Source organism: Trachurus japonicus, chromosome 11 (assembly GCF_045865225.1).
Source record: "Trachurus japonicus isolate A0001 chromosome 11, Traja_1.0".
Classification (NCBI taxonomy): Eukaryota; Metazoa; Chordata; class Actinopteri; order Carangiformes; family Carangidae; genus Trachurus; species Trachurus japonicus.
The window spans coordinates 2,571,607-2,598,659 of record NC_140917.1 but is presented as its reverse complement, the minus strand read 5'-3'; the positions used below and the strand labels follow the sequence as shown (position 1 = coordinate 2,598,659).

General features: G+C 42.1%; 1 protein-coding gene and 1 long non-coding RNA gene across 2 annotated transcripts in view; one reads left to right on the top strand and one right to left on the bottom strand.

The window, feature by feature from the left end:
- The window catches only part of erf (Ets2 repressor factor), a 158,075-nt gene extending 149,303 nt beyond the window's left edge, over nucleotides 1-8,772 (top strand). The window contains exons 5-6 of the mRNA XM_085790684.1: nucleotides 5,699-6,678; nucleotides 7,980-8,772. Of these exons, the coding sequence (XP_085646810.1) occupies nucleotides 5,699-6,678; nucleotides 7,980-8,711 (1,712 nt within the window). The 3' untranslated portion in view covers nucleotides 8,712-8,772. The remainder of the gene's footprint in view (nucleotides 1-5,698; nucleotides 6,679-7,979) is intronic.
- Nucleotides 8,773-12,511: 3,739 nt separating this feature from the next.
- Nucleotides 12,512-13,022, bottom strand: LOC146977893 (uncharacterized). Its single transcript, XR_015036944.1, has 3 exons — nucleotides 12,903-13,022; nucleotides 12,766-12,868; nucleotides 12,512-12,720 (listed from the first exon to the last, which is right to left on the bottom strand). It is a non-coding gene; the product is annotated as an uncharacterized LOC146977893 (long non-coding RNA).
- Between the last annotated feature and the right edge of the window lie 14,031 nt (nucleotides 13,023-27,053).

Here is a 27,053-nt window from a genome sequence, read left to right as displayed (position 1 = left end):
ATTTTATTTCTCTCTCTGCCTCAATGACGTCTCTTTGTCTCGTGGTTATTTCGGATGAAAAGAAAAAAGAGTCGCACTCGACAGCGAGGACCTGCTCAAGGAGCGTTTTGTCTGCACGTCGGCCTTCAGGTGTCTGCTGGGTTTTGATTCGAGGAGCTCAAGTGTGTGTGCGTGTGTGTGTGTGTGTGTGTCTGGAAAATTCAGCCAAAACGAAACAAAAAAAGAATTTAAATCAGACAAAATAACTTGAGGTTTAGATGCCGCTACGCTTCAGTTATGCAGCAGCTGATAATGTGGTTTTATCAGTGTTAACACCAACCAGACATAACATGATGACAGTCATGATGATAGATCCCCAGGCTTCTCATAAAACCAGAACACCACTAGTCGACTCGATACCGATGCCAGTGAAATTCCACAAATCACGATACTCATTCGATACCACGATAAGAATTTTTTTTAAAAAGAAGAAAAAAACAGAATCAATGTCGGTGCTAAATTCACTACTTTTATTATAAACTCTTTCACATCAAACTTTCTTGTGTTTAAGCTCCACAGCTTCTCAAACTGCACAGAGTTTAAGGTGCAGGCAGCAACATGAAGTTAAAGGACAACTCCAGGCAAATTCAACCTGAGACTAATAGTTTCCTTTTGGGTCTAAAAGAATTAATCAGAAGATTGTCTTTTTAAAGGGATAGTTCAACATTTTTGACAAATTGGCCCATTGCCCATAATCCCTATAGTCATAGCAGTAGGATCGTTACCTTTAATTGTCGGTGCAAACTATTTTTAGAACGGCGGAGCAGAGCCGTGAGCTGCTCAGAGCTACGCTACGGAGGCTCATTATGGGATTTCTCAGTTGGTTTCCCTCATAAAACTCATCAAATACACAATCCAAGACAGAGTTGTTTTAGAGGTTTTTCATCAAGCAGTCTCTGTATTTCCCTCTAAAACAACTCTGTCTGGTAACGTTGTGTTATTATCTCATAGATTTCTTGGTTTCACCTCATCGAACTCATCAAATACACAACCCAACAACTCCACAACGCTCTGGTGGACAAGTTGTGAGCTGCACATTCACCACGCTATGAGATAATAACACAACGTTACCACACAGAGTTGTTTTAGAGGGAAATACATGCAAAACCGCTGATGCACGTTGCCTTCAGGGGCAGTTTTTCCATCAAGCAGTCTCTGTATTTCCCTCTAAAACAACTCTGTGTGGTAACGTTGTGTTATTATCTCATAGCGTGGTGAATGTGCAGGTCACAGCTTGTCCACCAGAGCGTTGTGGAGTTGTTGGATTGTGTATTTGATGAGGAATGGGCCAATTTGCCAAAATGTTGAACCCTTATCCCTTTAATGTCTCCTGTTCTGCAGTAGTTCTGTCTGTTTACTCGGACGAAAACAAACGGGAAACACACAACAACTATGCGTTACGTTCGTATCTTACTTCCCATGTCAGTCCCGACAGGAATGGACACGGCGCCACTAAAGGGCAGAGTCGTATATCCGGTGCTCGGGTTCTTGAGAAAACGCAGGCGTCCACGTGTTTTTTTTTGCATTTTGGCACTGACCTTTACGCTTCCTGCTTCTAACACGTCGACTTTGAGGACAAAATGTTCACTTGCTGCCTGAAGATGATGAAGAGTTATTCACTTCACCTGTCAGTGCTCATCATGTGAGGCCTGATCGCTGCTCGTTATCCTGATTTATCTGAGAGAGACTCAAACTAAATGAATCAGTGTGTTTTTACAGGAAGTTGCAGCGTCTGATTGCTCCAGATTGTGTGTGTTTGTGGTGTCTGTACGTGTGTGTGTGTGTGTGTGTGTGGGGGGGGGGGGGGTGTTACTGACGGCAAATGTCTGTCGTCACCCTGAATCACGTCCTCTTCCTGCAGACATCAGTTCTTGGACGAGCATGTGTCAGTGTCCGTTCTGTCGTTTAGTCATGAAACAAGTTTAAAGTTCAAGGTTTTTATCTATTCATTTGTACACGGATCCCCATTAGTGAGGACTTTTGTTCCGTTTAAAGACAAAGAACTTTAAATCACAAGACAATGTCCAACTATTTAGTCAAACTACACAAATATACACTATCAACAACCATCCCTTATAATTAGTCCAACAAATAGGATAAAAAAGCTGATTAAAAACAGGTAATAAGTTGCTCAAAATATGATTTCTTTATGCATAACACCCTTTTTGGGTGTCTTTTTGAATCTTGATTTACTATCAATACCAATAAGATAAAGAGGGAGTCTGTTCCAATATGATATGGCTCTATATAATACTGTATTTTAAAGGGATAGTTCAACATTTTGGCATTGCCATAATCCCTATAGTCATAGCAGTAGGTTCATTACCTTTAATTGTCGGTGCAAGCAATCAAACTCATCAAATACACAATCCAACAACTCCACAACGCTCTGGTGGACAAGTTGTGAGCTGCACATTCACCACGCTATGAGATAATAACACAACGTTACCACACAGAGTTGTTTTAGAGGGAAATTCATGCAAAACCAGCTGATGCGTGTTGCCTTCAGGGACAGTTTTTCATCAACAGTCTCTGTATTTCCCTCTAAAACAACTCTGTGTGGTAACATTGTGTTATTATCTCATAGCGTGGTGAATGTGCAGCTCACAACTTGTCCACCAGAGCGTTGTGGAGTTGTTGGATTGTGTATTTGATGAGTTTGATGATGAGGTGAAACCAAGAAATCCCATGATGAGCCTCCTCCCATTAGCGTAGCTCTGAGCAGCTCACGGCTCTGCCCCGCCGTTCTAAAAACAGCTTGCACCGACAATTAAAGGTAACAAACCTATACTGCTATGACTATGGGGACTATGGTGATGGGCCAATTGAACTATCCCTTTAAAGTCAAGACTTGGAGTCAGAACTTATTGGGGAAAGTTCGTCAAAAAGAAAAATCATCTGCATCGTAGAACGTGGGTGGTGTGTGTGCATGAATCCTGCTGCCCTGTGTGTGTGTGTGTGTGTGTGTGTGTGTGTCTGTGCGTGTGTGTCCGTGCATGTGTGTGTGTGTGTGTGTGCCACGTCCCAGTTTACCCCCCCTTTACCCCCCCCTCCCTCTGAAGTCTTCTCTGGTTCTGTTCTGGTCGCGGCCACCCAGTGTAAACACGGCCCATATGGAGCGTTGGAGCCCAGTGACATAAGTGCAGCACGAAGCTTTAATTATAGCCTGTGTGTGATGTGGCCCACACACTGACATGTTGTGATATGATGGTTTCATGTGATGGTTTTTACACACACACACACACACACACACACACACACACACACACACACACACACACACACACACACACACACACACACAGAGAGACACACACACACATACATGCCCACGTCAATCTGGATTGATGCACTCATGAATAATACACACTAGATAAACACACACATGCAGTTTTTCTCCCTCTTCTCTGACACACATGGTTGTGAGATGTGTGTGTTTTATAAAGAGAGACCCACACACACACACACACACACACATATGCACACACACATGCGCACACACACACTCGTCAGCACTGGAAAAAACAGAGGAACCCAACCCATGTTTGTGATGGCAGTCGGAGCCACTTTTCCAATATTTAATTCTGGCACGTGCACGGATGCCAAGAATTTATTGCAGTGCCACAGTCTCCCTGGCAGGAGGGGGAGAGGGGGAGAGGGGGGGAGGGGGAGGGGGGAAAGAGGGGGAGGAGGGGCAGAAAGAGAGAGAGAGAGAGAGAGAGAGTGGGGAACTTGTGGCTTTGTGTAACCCTCTGTTTTCTTTCTGTGACCCTCGGGGTAAAACAGTTTGTTATGGGGGACATGTGACCTGCTCCCCCCCCTCCCCCTTCTCTCTTTCTCTCTGCAGCTTCGTCCACATTTACAAATAAATAACTAAATAACTAAACAAACAGAACTTCCTCTCTCTCTCTCTCTCTTTAACCCTGCAGGTAGTTTTATTTTTTATTTTTTAATAATGTTTCAGAGACGATCATGTCCATGTTTGTTAGTTTCTCTGCCACGTCCACACAGACTGTTCTTCAAACACTGAAGAAAGATGTCATGAAAATGTTATTTCTGACTGAGCACACAAAACAAATCTATTGAACCTTCATTGAATTGGAATAAAAAGAAAACGAGTGTGAGCCTTGAGAGAAGCTGCAGGAGGGAGAGGAAGGAAGTTGTACAGGTTGAAGAGGTTGTATTGCATTAAAAACGCCTTATGAAATCAAATACAATATTCGATTAAATGTCATGAATATCGACAAAAAACGATCTCATACAGGCTTATTATGTGATAAATGCTGAAGGAAACAGTTCTTTGAGGTTTTACGTCAGTTCCTCCACGTATTTCCGGCCTTTTTCAAAGATACGGCGGGAGAAAACCATGTATTTGCCGTGTGTTGGTAGATGCGATCTCTGAAAAAAAAAAAAGGCTAACTTAACTTGGCTACCATTAATATTGCTTAGTGGTTCCCAAGGCAACGACTCCTGTCACATTTTTTGGCTTTTTGCGCTTTTGGTTTTGCGATTCAGTGCAAAAAATGGGTTAGGAGAACATGTCCCGCCTTTAACCTTTTATCCAAAATAATTCCCAAGCTCCTGTGTTTTGCATTTTATACTCGGCCAAATTAAACCTTTATATTTCATTTATTTATACATACTGTGAACAGGTGGACGCATAAATCAAAACCTAACCAGCCTCTAGGTTCCTAGGTATGATAGAGTGGAATGTCCGTTGCAAAATAAACGGTATTTATGTATAAACGGAACAAAAGTTACCATCAAGGCCCAGATAGCTCCTCATAATAAGTAAATAAATAACATAAAAAACGAGCAGAAACTGATTGATAAGACAAAAACTAAATGGTATAGGGAGGAATAGACCCGGGTATGAGTCTGTAGCTAATAGGTCTGGGTATCGCTACGGATTTACTGAATTGATCTGATTCACAAAGTCCTGATTCGATTTGATATTGATTCATTTGGAGACATTTCAATTTTAATACCAATTTGTTTGGTTATGAAAGAGATTTTCACAAAACTAATGTTGTAAATTATACAAATTATACCTGATGTGTTAATAATAATATTCATGTTTACATTAAATCGTCCAAGAAGCAGCGACATTAATGCACATTTATTGCAGTGGCTACATTGAAAGATCGATCTAAGGATTTTATGAATCGCTATCGGATCTTTAAAATGAAGATCGATATGAATCATAAAACAGATTTTTTAGTTCTACTGGTTAATATTATTCATATCAAATGAATTATTCTTTATTCTGGATTAAGACAAAGCACACCGTTTAGAACATGTATGACTCCCAGATTAACTTTCATCGTCTCTTGTTTAAACTGGTTATGAAAGAGATTTTCACAAAACTAATGTTGTAAATTATACAAAGATGAAACTCTATAACCTGATGTGTTATTAAAAATATTCATGTTCACATTAAATTGACCTAAAAGCAGCTACATAATGCACATTTATTTAAAATGACCCAGAAGTAAACAGTGCAATTGAGTCCATTGTTCTAGTGGTTAATATTATTCATATTAAATCAATTATTCTTCATTGTGGATAAAGACGAAGCCAAAGCACATTAACTTTCATCGTTACTCTTGTTCTAACTTTTTGTGTTTCTTTCTTTCTTTCTTTCTCCTCGTCCTCTCAGGTCGCGGCGTCCCTCAGAGCGCCCCCCCGGTCCCGTCCGGCGGCACCCACTTCCGCTTCCCCCCCACCACGCCGTCTGACGTGCTGTCGTCCAGCGAGGAGCTGCGCAGCCCGGGGATGTTCAGCAGCGTGGCGCGCCGCATGGCCCGCGGCTCCGTCAGCGACTGCAGCGACGGCACCTCCACCAACTCGGAGCTGGAGGAGGCGGTCGGCGCCGAGGAGCGCGGCGGCGGCATTGGCGGCGGCGGGATCGGGCCGGACCGGGCGTTCCGCGGCCTGCTGCCCCCCCGCCTGCCCCACGACTCTCTGTTCAGGATGTACGGCGGCGGTGGCGGTGGCGGCGGCGTTGGTCTCCCTCGGCCGGCGCCACGCGTCCACGCCGATCCTCTGTCCCCGTTCCCCGTGTCGCCGCTGCCCGGGCCCGGCGGCGGCGGACAGCTGCTCTCCCCGGCGCTGTCCATGACCCCCACCCCCCACCTGCCCTACACCCCCTCCCCCTCCCTGTCCTCCCCGCTGCTCGGCTCCCACTTCTCCTTCAACCCGGAGGACATGAAGCACTACCTGCAGGCGCACACGCAGTCCGTGTACAACTACCACCTCAGCCCCCGCGCCTTCCTCCACTACCCCGCCAACATCGTCATCCCGCAGCCGCACCGCCCCCCCCCCGCCCTCGAGAAGACCCACGCCCACGCCCACGCCGCCCCCCACCACCACCACCACCACCTCCTGCACGCTCCGGCGCCGCTGCAGCAGCTCTCGCATTCGCTCGGCGGCGGTGGTGTGGGGGGGGGGAGGAGGGAGGAGGAGGACGGGCCGACGCCGCTGCAGCATCAACACCCGTCACCGTTCAAGTTCAAGCTGCAGCCGCCGCCGCTCGGACGCAAGCAGCAGAGAGAGTCTGGAAGCTCATTGGCTGCTGCTTCCTCCTCCTCCTCCTTCACAGCCAACTCTGTGCTGGCTGCAGCGCCGCCCAAGATCAAGGTGAGACAAGGAGCACAGTAGCACCTAACTTTGAAGGGATAGTTCAACATTTAGTCAGATCCTCCTCTCACCATAACCCCTATAGTCATAGCAGTAGGTTTGTTACCTTTAATTGTCGGTGCAAGCTGTTTTTAGAACGGTGGAGCAGAGCCGTGAGCTGCTCAGAGCTACGCTACGGAGGCTCATTATGGGATTTCTTGGTTTCCCTCATCAAACTCATCAAATACACAATCCAACAACTCCACAACGCTCTGGTGGACAAGTTGTGACCTGCACATTCACCACGCTATGAGATAATAACACAACGTTACCACACAGAGTTGATTTAGAGGGAAATACAGAGACTGTTGATGAAAAACTGTCCCTGAAGGCAACACGCATCAGTGGTTTTGCATGAATTTCCCTCTAAAACAACTCTGTGTGGTAACGTTGTGTTATTATCTCATAGCGTGGTGAATGTGCAGGTCACAACTTGTCCACCAGAGCGTTGTGGAGTTGTTGGATTGTGTATTTGATGAGTTTGATTGCTTGCACCGACAATTAAAGGTAACAAACCTACTATGACTATAGGGATTATGGCAATGATAGATGACAATATAGATGACAATTAAAGCAGATAACAGCGGCACGGCCGTTTCGGCTAATGCTGTGTTCAAGGCAGGCTTTTGAAACCGTAAGTTACAGCTTCAAGTCACAACTACGACTTGGTAGCGTTCCAGGTAACCCGTAGCTCGTGTTTTTACCGTCCTGTTGTCTGTGAAAGTTCCCTATAACGGCCACTCGTAACTTCCGACCCGTGAACTCGTACCAGATCGAACTGGTATGACTTCACAGGAAGGAAAAACACAAAGTACGAGTTTCCTTGAACGCACCATGAGTTAGCAGCCCCCGCCCTTGTCAGGCATCAATTGGTCCTCGTGCTACGTCACCACATTCACGCGCATCCCTTGGCTGCACACACAGCCCTTCATGCCGTTCTCTCCCCTCATTGGATAACACTTGTATCCCACAAGGAAAATTTTCTCCTCGGGTTACAGCAGAGCAGAGTGACGGAGAGACTCGTGTTTAGGCTGAAATACTTCATGTTAGTGATTGCTGACGGAAAATAGGACTATTTAGGACTTATATTAACAAAAACATTCCACTGATATCTGCTTTAATGACTTGAATATTTCAATTGTTTCCCCTGGAGGATTAATAATTGGTCACGTGTTACATTTTGACTTGTGAAATTGATTAATGTATAATAATAATGGTGATAATCATTAATACTGTGATTAATTCCGATGGTCTCTGTGCAGGTGGAGCCGATCTCCGACATCGAGTCGGAGGAGGAGGTCGAGGTCACCGACATCAGCGAGGAAGACGAGCTCAACCACAACGACGTCTTCACCCCGACGGCTCGTCACCACCACCAGCAGCACCAGCACCACCTGCTGCTGCACCAGCTGCACAACAACCATCACCATGCCAACGGGAACGCCACCGCTGGTCCCACCGCTCCACACGACGACGACGACGATCCCGACGACGACGAGGAAGTCTTCAAGACCCCCGCCACTCCTCCGGTCGGCCTGAGCTTCCCGCTGCTCGGCGCGATGAAGAGCGAGCCGGGCGTAGCGGTGCCGGTGGCCGTGGCGACGGTGCCGGTTGCCGTGGCGACGGCGGCGGCTTCGGCGGCTCCGGTGGCTCCCATCAGCCCCGGGGGAACGCGCTGCATCCCGCTCAAACTCCGCTTCAAACGGCGCTGGAGCGAAGACCAGAAGATGGAGGCGGACGGAGACCGAGACGAGGCCGAGGACAAGAAAGTGAGAGCCGACGGAGAAGAGGCAGTGACCACGGCAACGGTGACAGCTACAGCGGCAACGGTGGCGGTGGAGACGAAGACGGAGGAGGAGAACGAAGGAGGAAAAGGAGGAGGAGGAGGAGGAATTCTGGGATTGATGCTGCCGCCGCCGCCCACCCAGCGCAGAGCGAGCTCCGAGCTGCAGAGAGCGACGGCCCAGCTGTCCCTGGAAAACACCGGCTGCTGAGCCACACACACACACACACACACACACACACACACACAGATATCCACCTTTTTTTCCCCAACGTCAAAAACGTAAGCCTGTTTTGCCGGTTTTGCTCTTCCGGTTGAATTTTATGTTTTCGTTTCCATGGTTTCGGTAGTCGCTGTAAATGCATGGAATTTTTTTTCAATGAAAATCTGTAAAACGCATGGATCATCACACAGATTGACATCCGTGTTAAAAGCCAGCGTTAATAGATCCATGATGCGTTTACCGCAACTATGACAACTAGGGATGCACATTTTGAATTTTTTTTCTGACCGATAACCGACGCTCGTTAACCGATTATTAACCGTTAACTGATAAGATTAAGATGCTTGCGGCGCACGGCAAAAAAAGAAAAATTATCGCTCCAATTTTATTTATTTTTTGCCGTTAAATACACACGTGCGCTGCGACAGAGCAGCGCCACATCCACTGTGCTCTGTCTCAGCTGATCGCGCTCATATGGAGGTTACATCGTCCAATGTAGAACTGTTTTTATACAAAGTGCAGCCAAACACCAGGCTGAAGGAGCAGCAGAGCTCCTCTGACAGCTGCTCTGTGGAGCTGCAGGTGAACAGGCTGGAGAGCAGCGACGTCCTCGTCCTCTTTTTTTTTTTTCTCAGCGCCGTAGTTACAGGTGATTCACATCTATGTCCGTGTAGCTACATTTATTGTCTGACCTTCCTTCATGGGGGCTGCTGCTCATACTGTCAGTCCTCCTGTGTAACTTTTTGCTGCGAAATATGACTGAAGGCAGTGAACTCTGCACGTGTCGACACGCCCCCATGAGTTGACGACATAAGGAGCTAATAATAATAATAAAAATAACCGATAGTATTAAAGCAGATAACAGCGGCACGGCCGTTTCGGCTAATGCTGTGTTCAAGGCAGGCTTTTGAAACCGTAAGTTACAGCTTCAAGTCACAACTACGACTTGGTAGCGTTCCAGGTAACCCGTAGCTCGTGTTTTTACCGTCCTGTTGTCTGTGAAAGTTCCCTATAACGGCCACTCGTAACTTCCGACCCGTGAACTCGTACCAGATCGAACTGGTATGACTTCACAGGAAGGAAAAACACAAAGTACGAGTTTCCTTGAACGCACCATGAGTTAGCAGCCCCCGCCCTTGTCAGGCATCAATTGGTCCTCGTGCTACGTCACCACATTCACGCGCATCCCTTGGCTGCACACACAGCCCTTCATGCCGTTCTCTCCCCTCATTGGATAACACTTGTATCCCACAAGGAAAATTTTCTCCTCGGGTTACAGCAGAGCAGAGTGACGGAGAGACTCGTGTTTAGGCTGAAATACTTCATGTAAGTGATTGCTGACGGAAAATAGGACTATTTAGGACTTATATTAACAAAAACATTCCACTGATATCTGCTTTAATCGGTCAAAGTTCTTGTTATCGGTTAACGGTTAAACGGTTAATCATGTGCATCCCTAATGACAACGGCTGAAAACCATGAAAACGTAAACGTACAATTCCACCGGAAATGCGGCGTTCGGAAACTTGTGGATACACACACATACAGAGGATGAGGGTGATGAGATGATGAAGAGGAGGAGGAGGGAACTAGTTTTTTGTGCAATAATTGACGGAGCGGCGGTCGGGCCTTTCTCTCTGACCTCACGGCCCCGAAGCCGAAGCCTCCGGAGATTAAACAACACACACACACAAACTTCTTCTTCCTGCACCCGCTCCGTCTGCATCTGCACACCGCCGCCACCGCCGCCGCTAAGCATCATGGTCCGTGTGACATCACGAACACGTAGACGAGCAGCAGCTTCACCGACAACACTAAAGAGGAGAGAAAAGAAACTAACAGAACTCAGTCTGTGAACGTCTGACGTTCAGACTTCCTCCTCCTCTTCTCCTGCTTCTTCTCTTAGGAATTATTGCACACTGCCTTCTACACACACACACACACACACACACACACACACACACACACACACACACACACACACACACACCTACACACACACCTACACACACCTACACAGACACACACACAGTGCCAGTTTAAAGCAGTGCACCTGCCACCCGGATGTTACTAAAAAAAAAACCCTTATTGAACAGCCCTGATAGAGATTACAGAAGTGCCTCTGTCTTGTCTGTCTTGTCTGCACCGTCACCACGGCAACGACGCAACGCCACGCCCCTCGTTTACAAGGTGGGAGGGGCCGTGTGCAAACAAACAAACAAACACACAAAAACACAGACAGACACAGACAGACAGACACAAACTGAAGAGGAGTTCTCTGATGGGATGGATCGGGAAGCAGCTCCATCCTCTGTCTCTCTCACTACAGTGTATAAAGACTAAAAATAAAATAAAAAGCAGGATGGACTCGGACATCAGGGACAAAGACGTTTGAACCGCCAGCGAACAGACGGATAAACGGACGGACGCGGTTCCACTGTACAGAAAAAAAACATAAAACGAAAACCTACGAGAGGAAAACGAAGCGTCAGAGACTTAAAGTTTCTGTTTCTGTTTCTGTTTCTTCTGCGGAGGAAACAGAAAGTGTCTCCGCTCGCTGTTTTTTTGTGTTTCCTGTTCGACTCGGCACAATCCTGGAGGAGTTTGGAGATCAACAGCTCTCTTCTGCATTCCCCCTCTCCTCCTCCTCCTCTTCCTCCTGTTTAGTTTTATTTTGAAAGACGATTGCCCCACTTCCTGTCTCCTTTATTAACCCCCCCCACCCTCCCACCACCCCTCGAGGGCACGGACAGTATTTTAGGGCATTTGCAGTGATCTGAGGGGCTTTTTCTTGTAATTTTAGCCGAATCTGTTCATGTGATGTTTCTTTCTTTTTTTTGTTTTTTGAGAAGCGATGAACTGATTTTACTGTTTTTATTTTATTTTTTTGTTTTCGTTCTTTTAGTCGAGAGCAGAACGGGGAACCATGTCATGAATGTCGAGCACATGAGGTTTTTAAAAACTCAGGCAGAAAAAAGTAAAAAAATAAATTAAAAAAAAACGTTTGTCGCTGTCGAAGGGGGAAAAAAAAAGACAAAATCAAAAAAAAGTATTTTTTTTATGACGTATAAACTTTTCTTCACATCGCGGCGCCCATTCGAACGAACAAACGAGTCCAAATCAATCAGAGTGTGCCTTTATACGTATATATATATATATCTCAGCCAACATGAGTTTCCCCCAGCACACAGAGTACCGTACCACCATGCCTTCTGTTTTTTGTAAAAGAGAGATTCAGAATAAGTAAATCTACACATATATATTTTATTCAAATATATATTGAATTCAAATATTATATTTCAATAAGGTCATTTGATACAAATCAGGAAAATCCTACTATTTTTAATGGTAATAAAGACGTGTATATATTCTAACGGGCATATTATTATTATTATTATTATAATTATTACTATTAGCACCAGTGTAATTCAGCCTTTTGCCTTCTCACCCTTGCGCCTTCTTCTCTTGACCGTCGAGCTGCAGTGACGACGAAGACGATGACGATGATGATGAAGGCCTCAGAGTTTTATATTTATATTGTTCAAGGTAAAAAAATCAAACAACCAACAACAGGTTTGTGTATTCAGGGGAGGGAGGGAGGGTGTGTTTGTTTTAAACATCCCCGCAGCAGCAGCAGCAGCAGCTCGGGGCGGGTGGGTAGGTGGGTTGGTGGGTGGTGTTTACCTGGTTAAACTCCGCCCACCACGCTGGCTTGACCCAAATCTGATTATTTGGAGGAGAAAAAAAAAAAAAAAGTGTGGTAACCGGGGGCGACGAGGGCTGGCTGGCGTGTTCAGAGCAGACGGGATTGTGATTGGACGACGCAGACGTGCAGCTGATTTCAGCTTCTGGGACACGAGCAAGCAGGACTTTGGACTGTGGACTCAAGGCTGCTGCAGTGTGTGTGTGTGTGTGTGTGTCAGTGTGTGTGGGCAGGGTTCAGACCAGCCCATTACACACACACACACACACACACACACACACACACAGACACACACTCACAGACACACACACACACACACACAGATTGCTGGTTAGCGACGGCCTTTACTGTGGCTGAAACAAAAGGGGAAACATGACATCAGATGTGACGTCACACGCCCACGCCACAGTCTCTGGAGAGGAGACGCACAAAACCATACAAGCTACACACACACACACACACACACTCTTACACACACACACACAGTCTTACACACACACACACACACACACTTTTACACACTCGGAGGAAATGGCATCACAAAACCTCAGAGTCGAGCGGAGAGAGAGGGACTTCCCATAATCTGACTCGCCTGCTCCGCTCTGCTCAGCCTGTGTGTGTGTTGAAGAGAATAAGTGGTTTCTATGGTTATGCCATCAACACACACACACACACACACACACACACACATATGCAGCCTACAACGAGTCCCAGTCCCGGTTCTGGTTCTGGTTCTTTAGTCCTGGTCTGGATCAGTTTTTCTTCCTCAGGCACAAAGAAACTCGTGCGTCTGCAAAACCTGTTCACATTATCAGCTCCTCTTCCTCCTCTTCTTTCTTCTACTTGGTGGAGGTTTCTAGAAAGAAAGAAAGAAAGAAGTGGCAGCAGAGAGTTTTGTGTCTGCTGAGGAAATGTTTTAAAGGGATAGTTCAACATTTTTTGGCAAATTGGCCCATTGCCATAATAATCCCTATAGTCATAATAGCAGTAGGTTTGTTACCTTTAATTGTCGGTGCAAGCTGTTTTTAGAACGGCGGAGCAGAGCCGTGAGCTGCTCAGAGCTACGCTAATGGGAGGAGGCGAATGGGGTTTCTTGGTTTCCCTCATCAAACTCATCAAATACACAATCCAAAAACTCCACAACGCTCTGGTGGACAAGTTGTGAGCTGCACATTCACCACGCTATGAGATAATAACACAACGTTACCACACAGAGTTGTTTTAGAGGGAAATACAGAGACTGTTGATGAAAAACTGTCCCTGAAGGCAACGTGCATCAGCTGGTTTTGCATGAATTTCCCTCTAAAACAACTCTGTGTGGTAACGTTGTGTTATTATCTCATAGCGTGGTGAATGTGCAGCTCACAACTTGTCCACCAGAGCGTTGTGGAGTTGCTGGATTGTGTATTTGATGAGTTTGAAACCAAGAAATCCCATGAGCCTCCGTAGCGTAGCTCTGAGCAGCTCACGGCTCTGCTCCGCCGTTCTAAAAACAGCTTGCACCGACAATTAAAGGTAACGAACCTACTGCTATTATGACTATAGGGATTATAATGGCAATGGGGCCAATTTGCCCAAAATGTTGAACTATCCCTTTAAACTAAGCCCGGCTCCACCTGACAGGTTGATTTAACCGTTATGTATCTGCACCGCTCCCTCCTCTTCTCCTCTTCATCGATGCTGTTCTTCTTATCACTTCTCTTCTCTATGTTTATTTACTGTTACTCTTGTAATTATTATATTATTAACATGACATGATGATTTTTTTTTTTTCTTTTGTACCCTCCTTCTTTCTTTATTTCTTTCTTTCTTCTTGTTGCCACGGCCGCGGTGAGTTTTCTTCTTGTTTAAATTTTTTTAAATTGCACTCGTCTCCATGAACTCTATATATATAAATATAACTCTTCATCTTCAGTGCAGTCGATTCTGTTGATGTTCTGTTCATTTTTTATTTTATTTTATTTTATTTTATACTCACACTGATTTTATAATAACCATGTTACCATGGACAAGAAGAGGAGGGTCACATAATCCCCACATGATATTCAATTCAGCGGGAGGATGAAACTATTTTCTTTTCTTTTTTTTTCTCTTTTTTGATGACGTGTATATATATTTTTTTTCCATTTTTTGGATTCTGTAAGAAAAAGAGCATTGTACTGTTTAACCATTGTATTATTTGAGATGCACCCCCCACCCCCACCCTCACCCTCACCCACCCACCATGTCCTCTCTTTTTATCATTGAGAGGAACCACCTGTACTTCTGTTTCTCTTCTATCTGTTCATCTTCATTTGTAATTAAACAATAATCAGGGTTCATTAAAAAAAAAGGTTAAAAAACAGATCGACTCTTGTTTTGTTTTTTCTTCATTTTTTCACTTTTTAAAGGGATACTTCAGCCAAAATCAATAATTCAGCAATTTTCTACTTCACCGTCATGCCAAGGAAGGGTTTGCAGAACTGGCTGGAACGGATTTTCATATAATGGCGACGGATAGAGTTCACTTCTGAATGGTCCAAAACACACACTATGAAACATCCAGATACCTCCATACTGCTCGTCTGTACTGACCCAAGTGTCCTGAAGCCGCCAAATGAAAAAGTTGTACAGAAAAAATAAATTTGATCTCTGTTTTTAGTCTTGTTGTAGCAGAAGCTCCTTGAGATAATAACACAATGTTACCACACAGAGTTGTTTTAGAGGTTTTTCATCAAGCAGTCTCTGTATTTCCCTCTAAAACAACTCTGTCTGGTAACGTTGTGTTATTATCTCATAGATTTCTTGGTTTCACCTCATCGAACTCATCAAATACACAACCCAACAACTCCACAACGCTCTGGTGGACAAGTTGTGAGCTGCACATTCACTACGCTATGAGATAATAACACAACGTTACCAGACGGAGATGTTTTAGAGGGAAATTCATGCAAAACCACTGATGCCGCGTTGCCTTCAGGGACAGTTTTTCATCATCAGTCTCTGTATTTCCCTCTAAAACAACTCTGTCTGGTAACGTTGTGTTATTATCTCATAGCGTGGTGAATGTGCAGCTCACAACTTGTCCACCAGAGCGTTGTGGAGTTGTTGGATTGTGTATTTGATGAGTTTGATGAGGTGAAACCAAGAAACCCCATTCGCCTCCTCCCATTAGCGTAGCTCTGAGCAGCTCACGGCTCTGCTCCGCCGTTCTAAAAACACCTTGCACTGACAATTAAAGGTAACAAACCTACTGCTAAAACTATAGGGATTATGATGGCAATGGGCCAATTTGCCAAAATGTTGAACTATCCTTTTAAAACACCTATAGGAACTATTTTAATTTGTGGAAAAGGGGAAGAATATGTCCTCATTCTGCTCACTAACGGCCGTGATGGGGGGCTTTGTGTCGGTCTGAGAGTCCTTGATGGGTGGGGGTGGGGTGGGGTGGGGGGGTTTGTCTGTCTGTCTGTGACAATGGAAATGAGTGAGGAGGAGGAAGAACGAGTCGACCTTCATCTGGAGGAGGAAAACATTTCTTCTTGTTGCTCTTGAACACAACACAACAGTCGTCTGTGTCGTAGAAAACAGAATGTGTTGATAGAAATGACTGAGTGAGTGATTATTACTCTTAACACTGTTTTAATCATCTGACTTGTTCCCTGGAAACATGCGTCACTCTTTCATTAGTCATCAGCTGCTCCAAACCATAATCCCTGCTAACTTTAATAATAATAACAACAATTATGATGATATTAATAATTGTGTCCTCAGATGACGCCTGAAAGAATTAATTACTGATCACGACATCAGTGAGTCTCTCAGCTTTAGAAATTAAATTAAATGTCTATGTTGAAGATGAAACCAACTGAAATAATAATAGTTGACTACACTTGGTACAGAAGAAGGAAGAAGAACAACTTTTATCAGTTTAGGTTTGATTAGAAAGTTGGTTTTTGGCCTTTGTGTCTTTTTTGAAGCTTTTTTTTTACTCTTCAGCAGTGGCGTGCACTGGGGGGGGGGGCAAGGGGGGCAGTCGCCCCCCCCTAAAGTCCACCAGGGAGCCAAAACACGCCTTAAAGTGCCCTCTAGGAGCCAAAACGTGTGCTAAAGTGCCCTCTTGGAGCCAAAACGTGTGCTAAAGTGCCCTCTTGGAGCCAAAACGTGTGCTAAAGTGCTCTCTAGGAGCCAAAACGTGTGCTAAAGTGCCCTCTAGGAGCCAAAACGTGTGCTAAAGTGCCCTCTTGGAGCCAAAACGTGTGCTAAAGTGCCCTCTTGGAGCCAAAACGTGTGCTAAAGTGCCCTCTAGGAGTCAAAACGTGTGCTAAAGTGCCCTCTTGGAGCCAAAACGTGTGCTAAAGTGCCCTCTTGGAGCCAAAACGTGTGCTAAAGTGCCCTCTAGGAGCCAAAACGTGTGCTAAACTGCCCTCTTGGAGCCAAAACGTGTGCTAAGTGCCCTCTAGGAGCCAAAACGTGTGCTAAAGTGCCCTTTAGGAGCCAAAACGTGTGCTAAAGTGCCCTCTTGGAGCCAAAACGTGTGCTAAAGTGCCCTCTTGGAGCCAAAACGTGTGCTAAAGTGCCCTCTAGGAGCCAAAACGTGTGCTAAAGTGCCCTCTTGGAGCCAAAACGTGTGCTAAGTGCCCTCTAGGAGCCAAAATGTGTGCTAAAGTGCCCTCTTGGAGCCAAAACGTGTGCTAAAGTGCCCTCTTGGAGCCAAAACGTGTGCTAAAGTGCCCTCTAGGAGCCAAAACGTGTGCTAAAGTGCCCTCTTGGAGCCAAAACGTGTGCTAAAGTGCCCTCTTGGAGCCAAAACGTGTGCTAAAGTGCCCTCTAGGAGCCAAAACGTGTGCTAAAGTGCCCTCTTGGAGCCAAAACGTGTGCTAAAGTGCCCTCTAGGAGCCAAAACGTGTGCTAAAGTGCCCTCTAGGAGCCAAAATGTGTGCTAAAGTGCCCTCTAGGAGCCAAAACGCGTGTTAAAGTGCCCTCTAGGAGCCAAAACGTGTGCTAAAGTGCCCTCTAGGAGCCAAAATGTGTGCTAAAGTGCCCTCTAGGAGCCAAAACGTGTGTTAAAGTGCCCTCTAGGAACCAAAACGTGTGCTAAAGTGCCCTCTTGGAGCCAAAACGTGTGCTAAAGTGCCCTCTTCAGTGGTGAGGACGCGCTATATGTGCCCTTTTTTTCCCAATCGCCCCTGCCCTTCAAAAAGTCTGTGCACGCCACTGCTCTTCAGTACTGATAACAGATGTTTTTGTCTATTTTTTTTAATGTTTTAGGCAACCTAGGCCTGCAAGTATTTTTATTATCACACCGTTTTCTTTCAATTGCATGAGTAATTGATCGATAAAAATGAGAATAGTAGTTATAGACGTCCATCTGAATGACTCTTTTTGCACAAAACTGTAAACTCTCTGTGTCTCAGGATGTAGAGGCCAGGACCCTGTGAACTCCAAAAGAAAAAGAAAAAGAAAAAAGAGAGAAAGATAGAAAGAAAAAGATGATTTGATTAGCGATAAAGCTGCCATCTCGAGCCAAAACATCACAAGTTCCCAGTTTGTTTTGGGGTTAAACTGTGTTTAGACTCTGGATTTCTCCACTCAAACAAAATTATTCCTGTTATTTTCACACAGATTCTCCTCAGAGGATCAGACACACACACATTTAAGGGCGTAAATCTAATCACACAGCACATTAACGCTCCCTCATACTTCTCTGGTCACATGCTCAGGTTTTGGACCTTCTCTAAACTGGAGCTCGTGCACAACAAGGCCTCTTTATGTCTCAATATGAAGCTCGTTAAGTCAAACTCAGCCTGAGGAGCTCGTTTCCCCTCTAATCACCATGTTACAGCCGTCTGGGCCTTTTCCCCTCGGGCTCTGCTGCCCCCTGTTGTCCGCCTTCAGTACTGTACTACTGCAGCTCCATGGGCTCTTTGCTCCTCCAACTCTCGCGAGATTTGCAGTGAAACCAGGTAAGGAGACACAGAAAACACAGATTTAAACCCAAACTCAACAGATTATTCATCTGGAAACTTGTACAAAGGGAAAGAATCAACGTTTTTAAAAGGTAATTGATGGAGAATAAAAGTTTATTTCCAGTATTTTAACCATTTTAATGCCCATTACTGTAAAAATCCACTGGATTTTTCACTTTTTTTGCATCAGCAGGTGAAATGAACTTTGTAACTTAACATATTTTACAAAAAACATTATATGACACATTATATTGCACGAGTAAAGTCTCTTCACCAGTTTGTGGAGTGAATCGATCCAGATAAGTGAGGCTAAGTAGGTTTAGTTTAGTTTCGTTTAGTTTAGCCCAGCTTACTTTACCAAAAGTATGAAGACAAACCAGGTAACTCTGATAAAAGGTGACAAAAGTCAACTCACTAACTTAACATGATGTTTTACTATCACAACAAACTGATATGTTGAAATAAAATAAAGATTTCAGACAGCAACAACCACAGTGAGTAAAATACTTTAGTATAAGTAAAAATCATGTCAAAAGACAATCAAGGCAATCAAACTGTACTGTAGTTATCAACTAATATAATATATAAAACTGCTAATCTGCAAAATTGACTATGAACATAATTGCAGAATTTAATTACAATCCTGATTGATCCAACAAACTAGTTACAGCTCCATCATTACCATTTCTCTATACACATTAACCACCACCTTAATGTATTTGTCTTTTCCATATAGAAAAATGAAGATGATCTCACATCTTATTATGGTTTGCTCATTTCTCCACTAAATATCTTCAGTTTATTGGGTTGTAATTCTCATTTCTTGGTGCATCGCTGTTGGAATTTCCAAATACAAACATCAAACATTTATTTTAATCACCAGAACAATAATAATGTCCAGTTCAGGTTCAGGTTCATGTTCAGGTAGATCCAGGATTATATCACCTGCTATTTTATTATGTATAGTTTGTTCTTTATATTCTTATTCTTTATATTCTTATACTATATGTTGTTATCCTCACTGTATCGTCACTGTGTGTCTGTGTAATGCTGCTGCTGCACTGTCATTAACCAGCTTTGGATCAATAAAGTATCTATCTATCTATCTATCTATCTATATATAGTCAATCGTTGGTATAAATGTGACCGTTTTAACCTCCTGGGGTTTATAGGTCTGACTTTTATTATTTACATCCAGTTAATTCAGAATATATTAAACTATACGAAGCTAAAACCATCTTCTTGGTTGAAGAAAAAGTGTTTTCATTCGTTTATTTTCCTAATTTCCTTCACTTTCCTCACATCAACACTCTTTTGTCCTCCTTTTTTTTTGAAGTCCTGTTAATCATTTCATTGTCCAGCACTCGTCCTCCTCCTCCATCACCTCCCCCCTCCCCCTCCTCCTCCCCTCCTCCTCCCCCCTCCTCCCCTCTGCTATCTGCTCTGAAGCTGATCTCAACAGGGGCCGGGGGGACGGGGGGACGGGGGGGGACAGGGGGGGGGAGGTTGACTGACGGGCTGTTTGGCCTCCAGCCGAGAGGCGATTGTTGTCTGGCCGAGGGACGGGGTCAGAGGTCGCGGTCCAGAGAGCCGCAGACAGAAGCCAGATCACAACAGAAGGCTAATTATCATCCTGCTTTGTTGCTGAGCTCCTGCTGAGACTCAGTCACTCTCACCGCCGGACGGCCGGCCGACCGACCGGGGTCACCGTGGAAACTCTGGACCTCCAACGTTTAAAAAACCTGAGGAGAGAGAGAGACGCATGCGGTTTTAATCATGTTTCTTATATGAATAAAGTCTGACTTGATCTGTAAAGGAGGAACACAACAGGACACTTTAGATCAGTTCACATTTAATTATCTTATGAACAAAAACATTAATCACAAAGATTATGTAATGTATGTAAACTATATGATAATAAATGAATAAAAAACATATGCTGTATATAAAAATTGATTATTTTTTATCAATTTTGCGACTAAATTTGATGACTTTTTGTTCCAGATTACACAAGATACTCTCATTAGAATCAATATTGACATAAAAATAAGAAAAAATTCTGACTTGATCTGCAAAGGAGGAACACAACAGGACACTTTAGATCAGTTCACATTTAATTATCTTAAAAACTAAAACATTAATCACTGAGATTATGTAATGTATGTAAATTATGCAAATATATTAGATAACATGTTGATTTTATGTGTTTAATTAGAATCTATGGAGTATATAATACTCTATACTATATATATATATGCAGCATATAAAAATTGATGATTTGTATCCATTTTGTGACTAAATTTGATGAGTTTTTGTTCCAGATTTTCAGATTTCTTCACTAAATCTATGAGATTACACAAGATACCCTCATTAGAATCAATATTGACATAAAAATAAGAAAAAAGTCTGACTTGATCTGCAAAGGAGGAACACAACAGGACGCTTTAGATCAGTTCACATTTAATTGTCTTATGAACAAAAAGATTATGTAATGTATGTAAATTATGCAAATAAATTAGATAACATGTTGATTTTATGTGTTTAATTAGAATCTATGGGAATTATATGATAATAAATGAATAAAAACCATATGCTGTATATGAAAATGTATAATTTTTATCCGTTTTGCGACTAAATTTGATGACTTTTTGTTCCAGATTTTCAGATTTCTTCACTAAATCTATAAGATTACACAAGATATTTAGTCTCACCCTCATTACAATCAACATTGACATAAATGATAAAAATAAGAAAATATTCTGACTTGATCTGCAAAGGAGGAACACAACAGGACGCTTTAGATGAGTTCACATTTAATTGTCTTATGAACAAAAACATTAATCACAAAGATTATGTAATGTATGTAAATTATGCAAATAAATTAGATAATATGTTGATTTTATGTGTTTAATTAGAATCTATGGGAATTATATGATCATAAATGAATAGAAAACATATGCAGCACATAAAAATGTATCATTTTTATCCGTTTTGCGACTAAATTTGATGACTTTTTGTTCCAGATTTTCAGATTTCTTCACTAAATCTATGAAATTACACAAGATACCCTCATTAGACTCAATATTGACATAAAAATAAGAAAAAATTCTGACTTGATCTGCAAAGGAGGAACACAACAGAACACTTTAGATCAGTTCACATTTAATTATCTTATGAACAAAAAGATTAATCACAAAGATTATGTAATGTATGTAAATTATATGATAATAAATGCAGTATATACTGTATGTATATATATGCAGTATACTGTATAAAAATTGATGATTTTTATCCGTTTTGCGACTAAATTTGATGACTTTTTGTTCCAGATTTTCAGATTTCTTCACTAAATCTATGAGATTACACAAGATACCCTCATTAGACTCAATATTGACATAAAAATAAGCATAAATTCTGACTTGATCTGCAAAGGAGGAACACAACAGAACACTTTAGATCAGTTCGAATTTAATTATCTTATGAACAAAAAGATTATGTAGCTAATGTATGTAAATAATGCAAATAAATTAGATAACATGTTGATTTTATGTGTTTAATTAGAATCTATGGGAATTGGGACAAAATAAATTCCAGATTCTCAGATTTCTTCACTTAACCTATCACACTACAGAAGATATTCAGGCTCAACTTCATTAGAATCAATACTGACATAAAAATAAGCAAAAAAAATTGAAAAGTTACAGATTTCTTTCAATTTTTTGGGCGTATTAGCTACAGTAATGTGTGTAAATGAGGACAAACTGTTTGTTTGCTCTGTTACATGCACAACTGTTATGAAAGCAACTAATCAATGACACAGTTTAACCCACTGAGCTCGCTGAGAACTAGTTGACGTAGATCTTGAGCAGTCACTCCGTGTGTGTGTGTGTGTGTGTGTGTGTGTGTGTGTGTGTGTGTGTGTGTGTGTGTGTGGAGGATTACATGTTGCCTACCTGTTGCAGCAGCAGGTCTCTGAGTGTATTTCTGGAGGCAGATTGTCTCTGTGACTCAGCAGCAGCGTCCTCATTACTGAGGAGGATTCATTATCTGAGAGTCACGAGAAGAGAAGACAACGTAGACAACGTAGAGGACGTACATCTGCTGCTGCTGCCACGTTCCCATCCAGCTGTTCTCCACCTGAGGGTCCAGATAAATATAGTAGCTAATAATTTTGGGCAAATACCATACCTACTCCGGCAAATGGAAAAATAAATCCCCATCAATAGCATGTTTCAAAAAAGAAATAAAGAAATATTTGAGTTCCTAAAGTTTACTGGCTGATGGAAATGAGAAAGATAATGTTGGAAACAGGGCCGTTGTATAGGGGAGAAAGGTGATGATAACTCTAGGGGCCCAGCGCCCAGTGGGGGGGCCCATAAAAAACCCCAGTAGTCTAATCTTTCTATGACTGATTTATTCTGCGTAAGACCCTGACTAATACTCATAGTACACTGTAAAAACTCAACATCTTTCCAAGAATATTTGTCTTATTTCTTGTCCAAATGTCTCATTTCTAGTCAAAACTAATCTCTTTCCACTTAAAATAAGACTCATCACCTAGAAATTAATTTGTTTTTAGATCATTTTCACTTAAATTCACAATAAATAGAAAAATCTGCCAGTGAAAGTAAGTTTTTTGTGCTTGTAATAAGGAAGAAAAACTTGCTCCACTATCAGATTTTTTCTACTTATTCCAAGTGAAAATCTGCTTGAAAGAAGTAAAAAGTGTCTAAAAACAAGCTACTTTTTAATATGATGAGTCTTATTTTAAGTAGAATGAGATTTGTTTTGACTAGAAATGACATTTTGACTAGAAATGACATTTTGACTAGAAATAAGACAAATATTCTTGCTAAGATACTTGAGTTTTTGCAGTGTAATGCTGCATTAGCATCAAAACAAAGAAGGCTAAATAAAAAACGATAATACATACGTAGTCTAAGAAAAAAAAAAGGAAAAGTTAGGGGGAGGGGCCCACTTTAGTATTCTTTAAGGGGGCCCAGAATTCCTAGCAACGGCCCTGGGTGGAAACTGTAATCGTAATAGTCCCAATGAGTGCAGTGCCTTCAATTTATGTTATACCTTTATTCTATTTTTTGTATATACATATTTAAAATAGCTATTTTTCTATTCTGTATGAAGCCTTGTAGATTTATTTTTCTATTTTTATTGTATGAAAACTAATTTCTTCTGGAAAAAGACTGCAGTATACAGTATGTTCCTACTGAGAGTGTATGTAAATTTGAACTACGCCTACAATAAAGTTGGAAAAAAAACACAAAACCTGAGGGTGCGGTGTGGTTTGGCTAAGAAGGGCGGGGTTAGTCGATACCTGAACAACCCACAGTCGACTAAAGACGAGGACTCGGTCACAAACTGGTGCAGAGAATAAACTAACAACCTGAGAGCAAAAATATGGAATAAAAAAAGAAATAATGGGAAATAATTGAACAAGAAGGAAAAGAAACAAAGCTCAAGACACAAAATAATAATAAATTCTAATGATTTTCTTCTTTCTTTATTAAAATACGTCTTTATTTATTGAATATTAATGACATTTTCTCCTCGGTCCACTTGTTTCATGTTTCAAACTCTCTGATTAATTTTCAGTGAATGTGTCAGATGTGTTGGTGGTTGGTGGCAGCATCACATCACAACAACCAACAGTACATTAAAAAAATAATTAAAAGAAAAAAACACACACACACAAGACCATCCACACAGTTTGTTTTTAGCTTTGTTTGGAGTTGAAGACAGATGAGACAGCGCCATCTACTGAGCCGGAGCGGTAACTGCTGCAGAGCCTCAACCTCAGCTCAATAAAACTGAAGTTGGTTTGGTGCAAAATGTGATTTAAACGTAATAAATTATGAGATAAAAACCTGTGATATAAACAGAACAAATAGAGCAACAGTAGAAAATAAAAGTGTCACTGTTGCACCAACAAAACAGTCGTTATATGGAGTTTAATTGCATCCAGATAATTAGTGGTTAGTGGTTTACAGCTCAGTCTCTGCATCACATCTCTGAGGGACAATGGTGATCGCAGGTTTATTATCTACATACAGCAATAAAACTTTATTTACAAAGCATCTCTGACACATTATTAGTGTCATAAAGGTGAGTGACAGGTTGATAATAAGATCATAAAACAAATACAGACATTGGAATAGTTTGATACTAATGCAAATGCAGAATACACATCACACAAGTAAAAATAATAAAACAAATAACCACTGAATAAAAACTGAAATAGATAAAAGGTCATAAAAACACAAAGAGGTGAGATGTTCAATAGAAATTACATTAAACTGTAATAAAACAACCAGATGAAGTCGTTTCCCTGCAGACGTTAGATGGTGCGTTCACTGTCCATCCAAAACAAACACACACATTAAATTTACATCTTTTAAACAACTTATCTGACAGATAATTAGAGAAATATACAAACTACAGTAAAAACCTGAATCTGGCGGCTGCAGTAGGACGATGGTATCAATATCAATAAATACGAAAAAGGAAAATATGAACATGAGTGAAAGCACAGAGATGATTCACTGTCTCAGTTTGGAGACGGAGCAACAAGTGGCAGAGAAATAAAGAGAAACAAACTCCTCCATCAGAGGAACATCAGAGTCTTTACGGTTCATTACTCTGCAGAGATTCTGTTATTTTATTAAGATCGGCTGATTTAGATTGACTCACATTTACTGGGAGGTTTCTACTTAGATTAAAGCAGAAGTAAGTGATATATTTGTGTTAATCTAAGTCTTAAATAGTTGTATCTTCCGACAGCAATCACTTCTATAGAGTGTTTGGTCTGAAACACGGGTCTGTCAGTCACTCTGCTCTGCTCTGAGCCCAGGAGAAAACTTTTCTCGTATCCTACAACCTTTATCCAATGAGGAGAGAGAACAGCATAAAGGGGCAGTCCTCTCTGTGTGTGCAGCCAAGGGATGCGCCTGAATGTGGTGACGTAGGGACGAGGACCAATAGATCCATGACGTGGGCGGGGGCTGCTAACTCCATCGGCTGACAAGACTTTATGGTGCGTTCAAGGCAACTCGTAACTCGTGTTTTTCCGACCTGTGAAGTCGTACCAGTTCGATCTGGTACGAGTTCACGGGTCAGAAGTTACGAGTGGCCGTTATAGTGACTTTCACAGGTAAAACAGGTCGGAGAAACACGAGTGGGTTGCCTGGAACGCTACAAAGTCGTAAGTCGTGACTTGAAGCTGTAATTTACGGTTTCAAAAGCCTGCCTGGAACGCAGCATTAGCCAAAACGACCGGATCGCTTACTTCTGCTTTAAGTAGTATATAATAAATACAGATACTTTTCTCTCAGCCTGATTCAGGAGTTCCCTCAAAGATGAATATCTACTGTAACTACGGTGGCCTGGAAGGTTCTATCTATCTATCTATCTATCTATCTATCTATCTATCTATGGAACTGACACCAGATATTTAAAAGTTTTACATATTAAACACTTAATAAATACATAATTTTTCAAACCTATAGTGATGGCAGACTGATATAAAGTAACTTTATATCTTCTAATATGATAAATATAAAATATATATTCTATATTATCAGTATAGAAGTTGTGACTCAACCTGACTCAACGACACTCTCATGCAGTTTCATTGACATGAATACTAGCTTTGCTTTTGAGGGATGAACTATCCATTTTGAGTAAGTGAGGCGCTTTTGCAGGTTATCCACTAGGTTTTGCAGTTTGAACTGATTGTTTTGAGAAATGCACTAACTGTTGTGCAAATGTTAATAGTGATGATGTGAGAAAAGCACCAAAGTGTCTGCAAGAAAAACTGAACTTTATGTGTGTGAATAAAAATGGTTACAACTTCCTTGGTCAAACCTTGGAGGCTGCTCTTAGCGTAAAACCCATTTTTTCCCGTTTTATACACAATTGTATTCTGTTATCTAGACAAAAAAAAACTAGTACAGTAACTATTGTGAATGAAGGACTGGGCTCAGACTGAGAGGAGGACATGAGGGACATTTCAATGGTCCTCTCCCATAGTGACAAAACATCTAAACATTTTGACTTCCGGTGCTCACACGATGCCAAAGGGACGATGCTTTTTGGGGAAACTGACTATTTGTATGAGAAGGAAATTTAGTTTTGAATGAATGAATGAATGAATGAATGAATGAATGAATGAATGAATGAAAGAAAATGTGTTTATTTCGGTCAGGTCATTCAAAGTTAAAAGTCCAACAAAACAAAACAAAAATCAACTCAACTAGAAAAGAGCCGACCGAAAAGGAATAGGCTGAAGCTCTCGCTTATTTTCGCCTACCCTTCTTACATGATCAACTTCATCAGATCACATCATTCAAAACATCAAACAGAAATAATATTGTTTTGCACAATATCCCAAAAACATAATACCATAATAGTGTCAGTTACGTCAACCACATCTCTCATATTTACCAAATACCTTTTTCTTGAACAAACGTTTGAATTCATACATTGACCGGCACATTTTCAGATCATCGTCTAGTGCATTCCATATATTTACACCCCTTACAGAAATACACTGATCTTTTATTTTAGTCCTGGACTTTGTTTTTTCCATCATACGTTTCCCTCGGATTTTTGACACATGAGGGAACTGTTTTGAGAGAGAGAGATGAGCTTTTGCAAGTGAGCTAT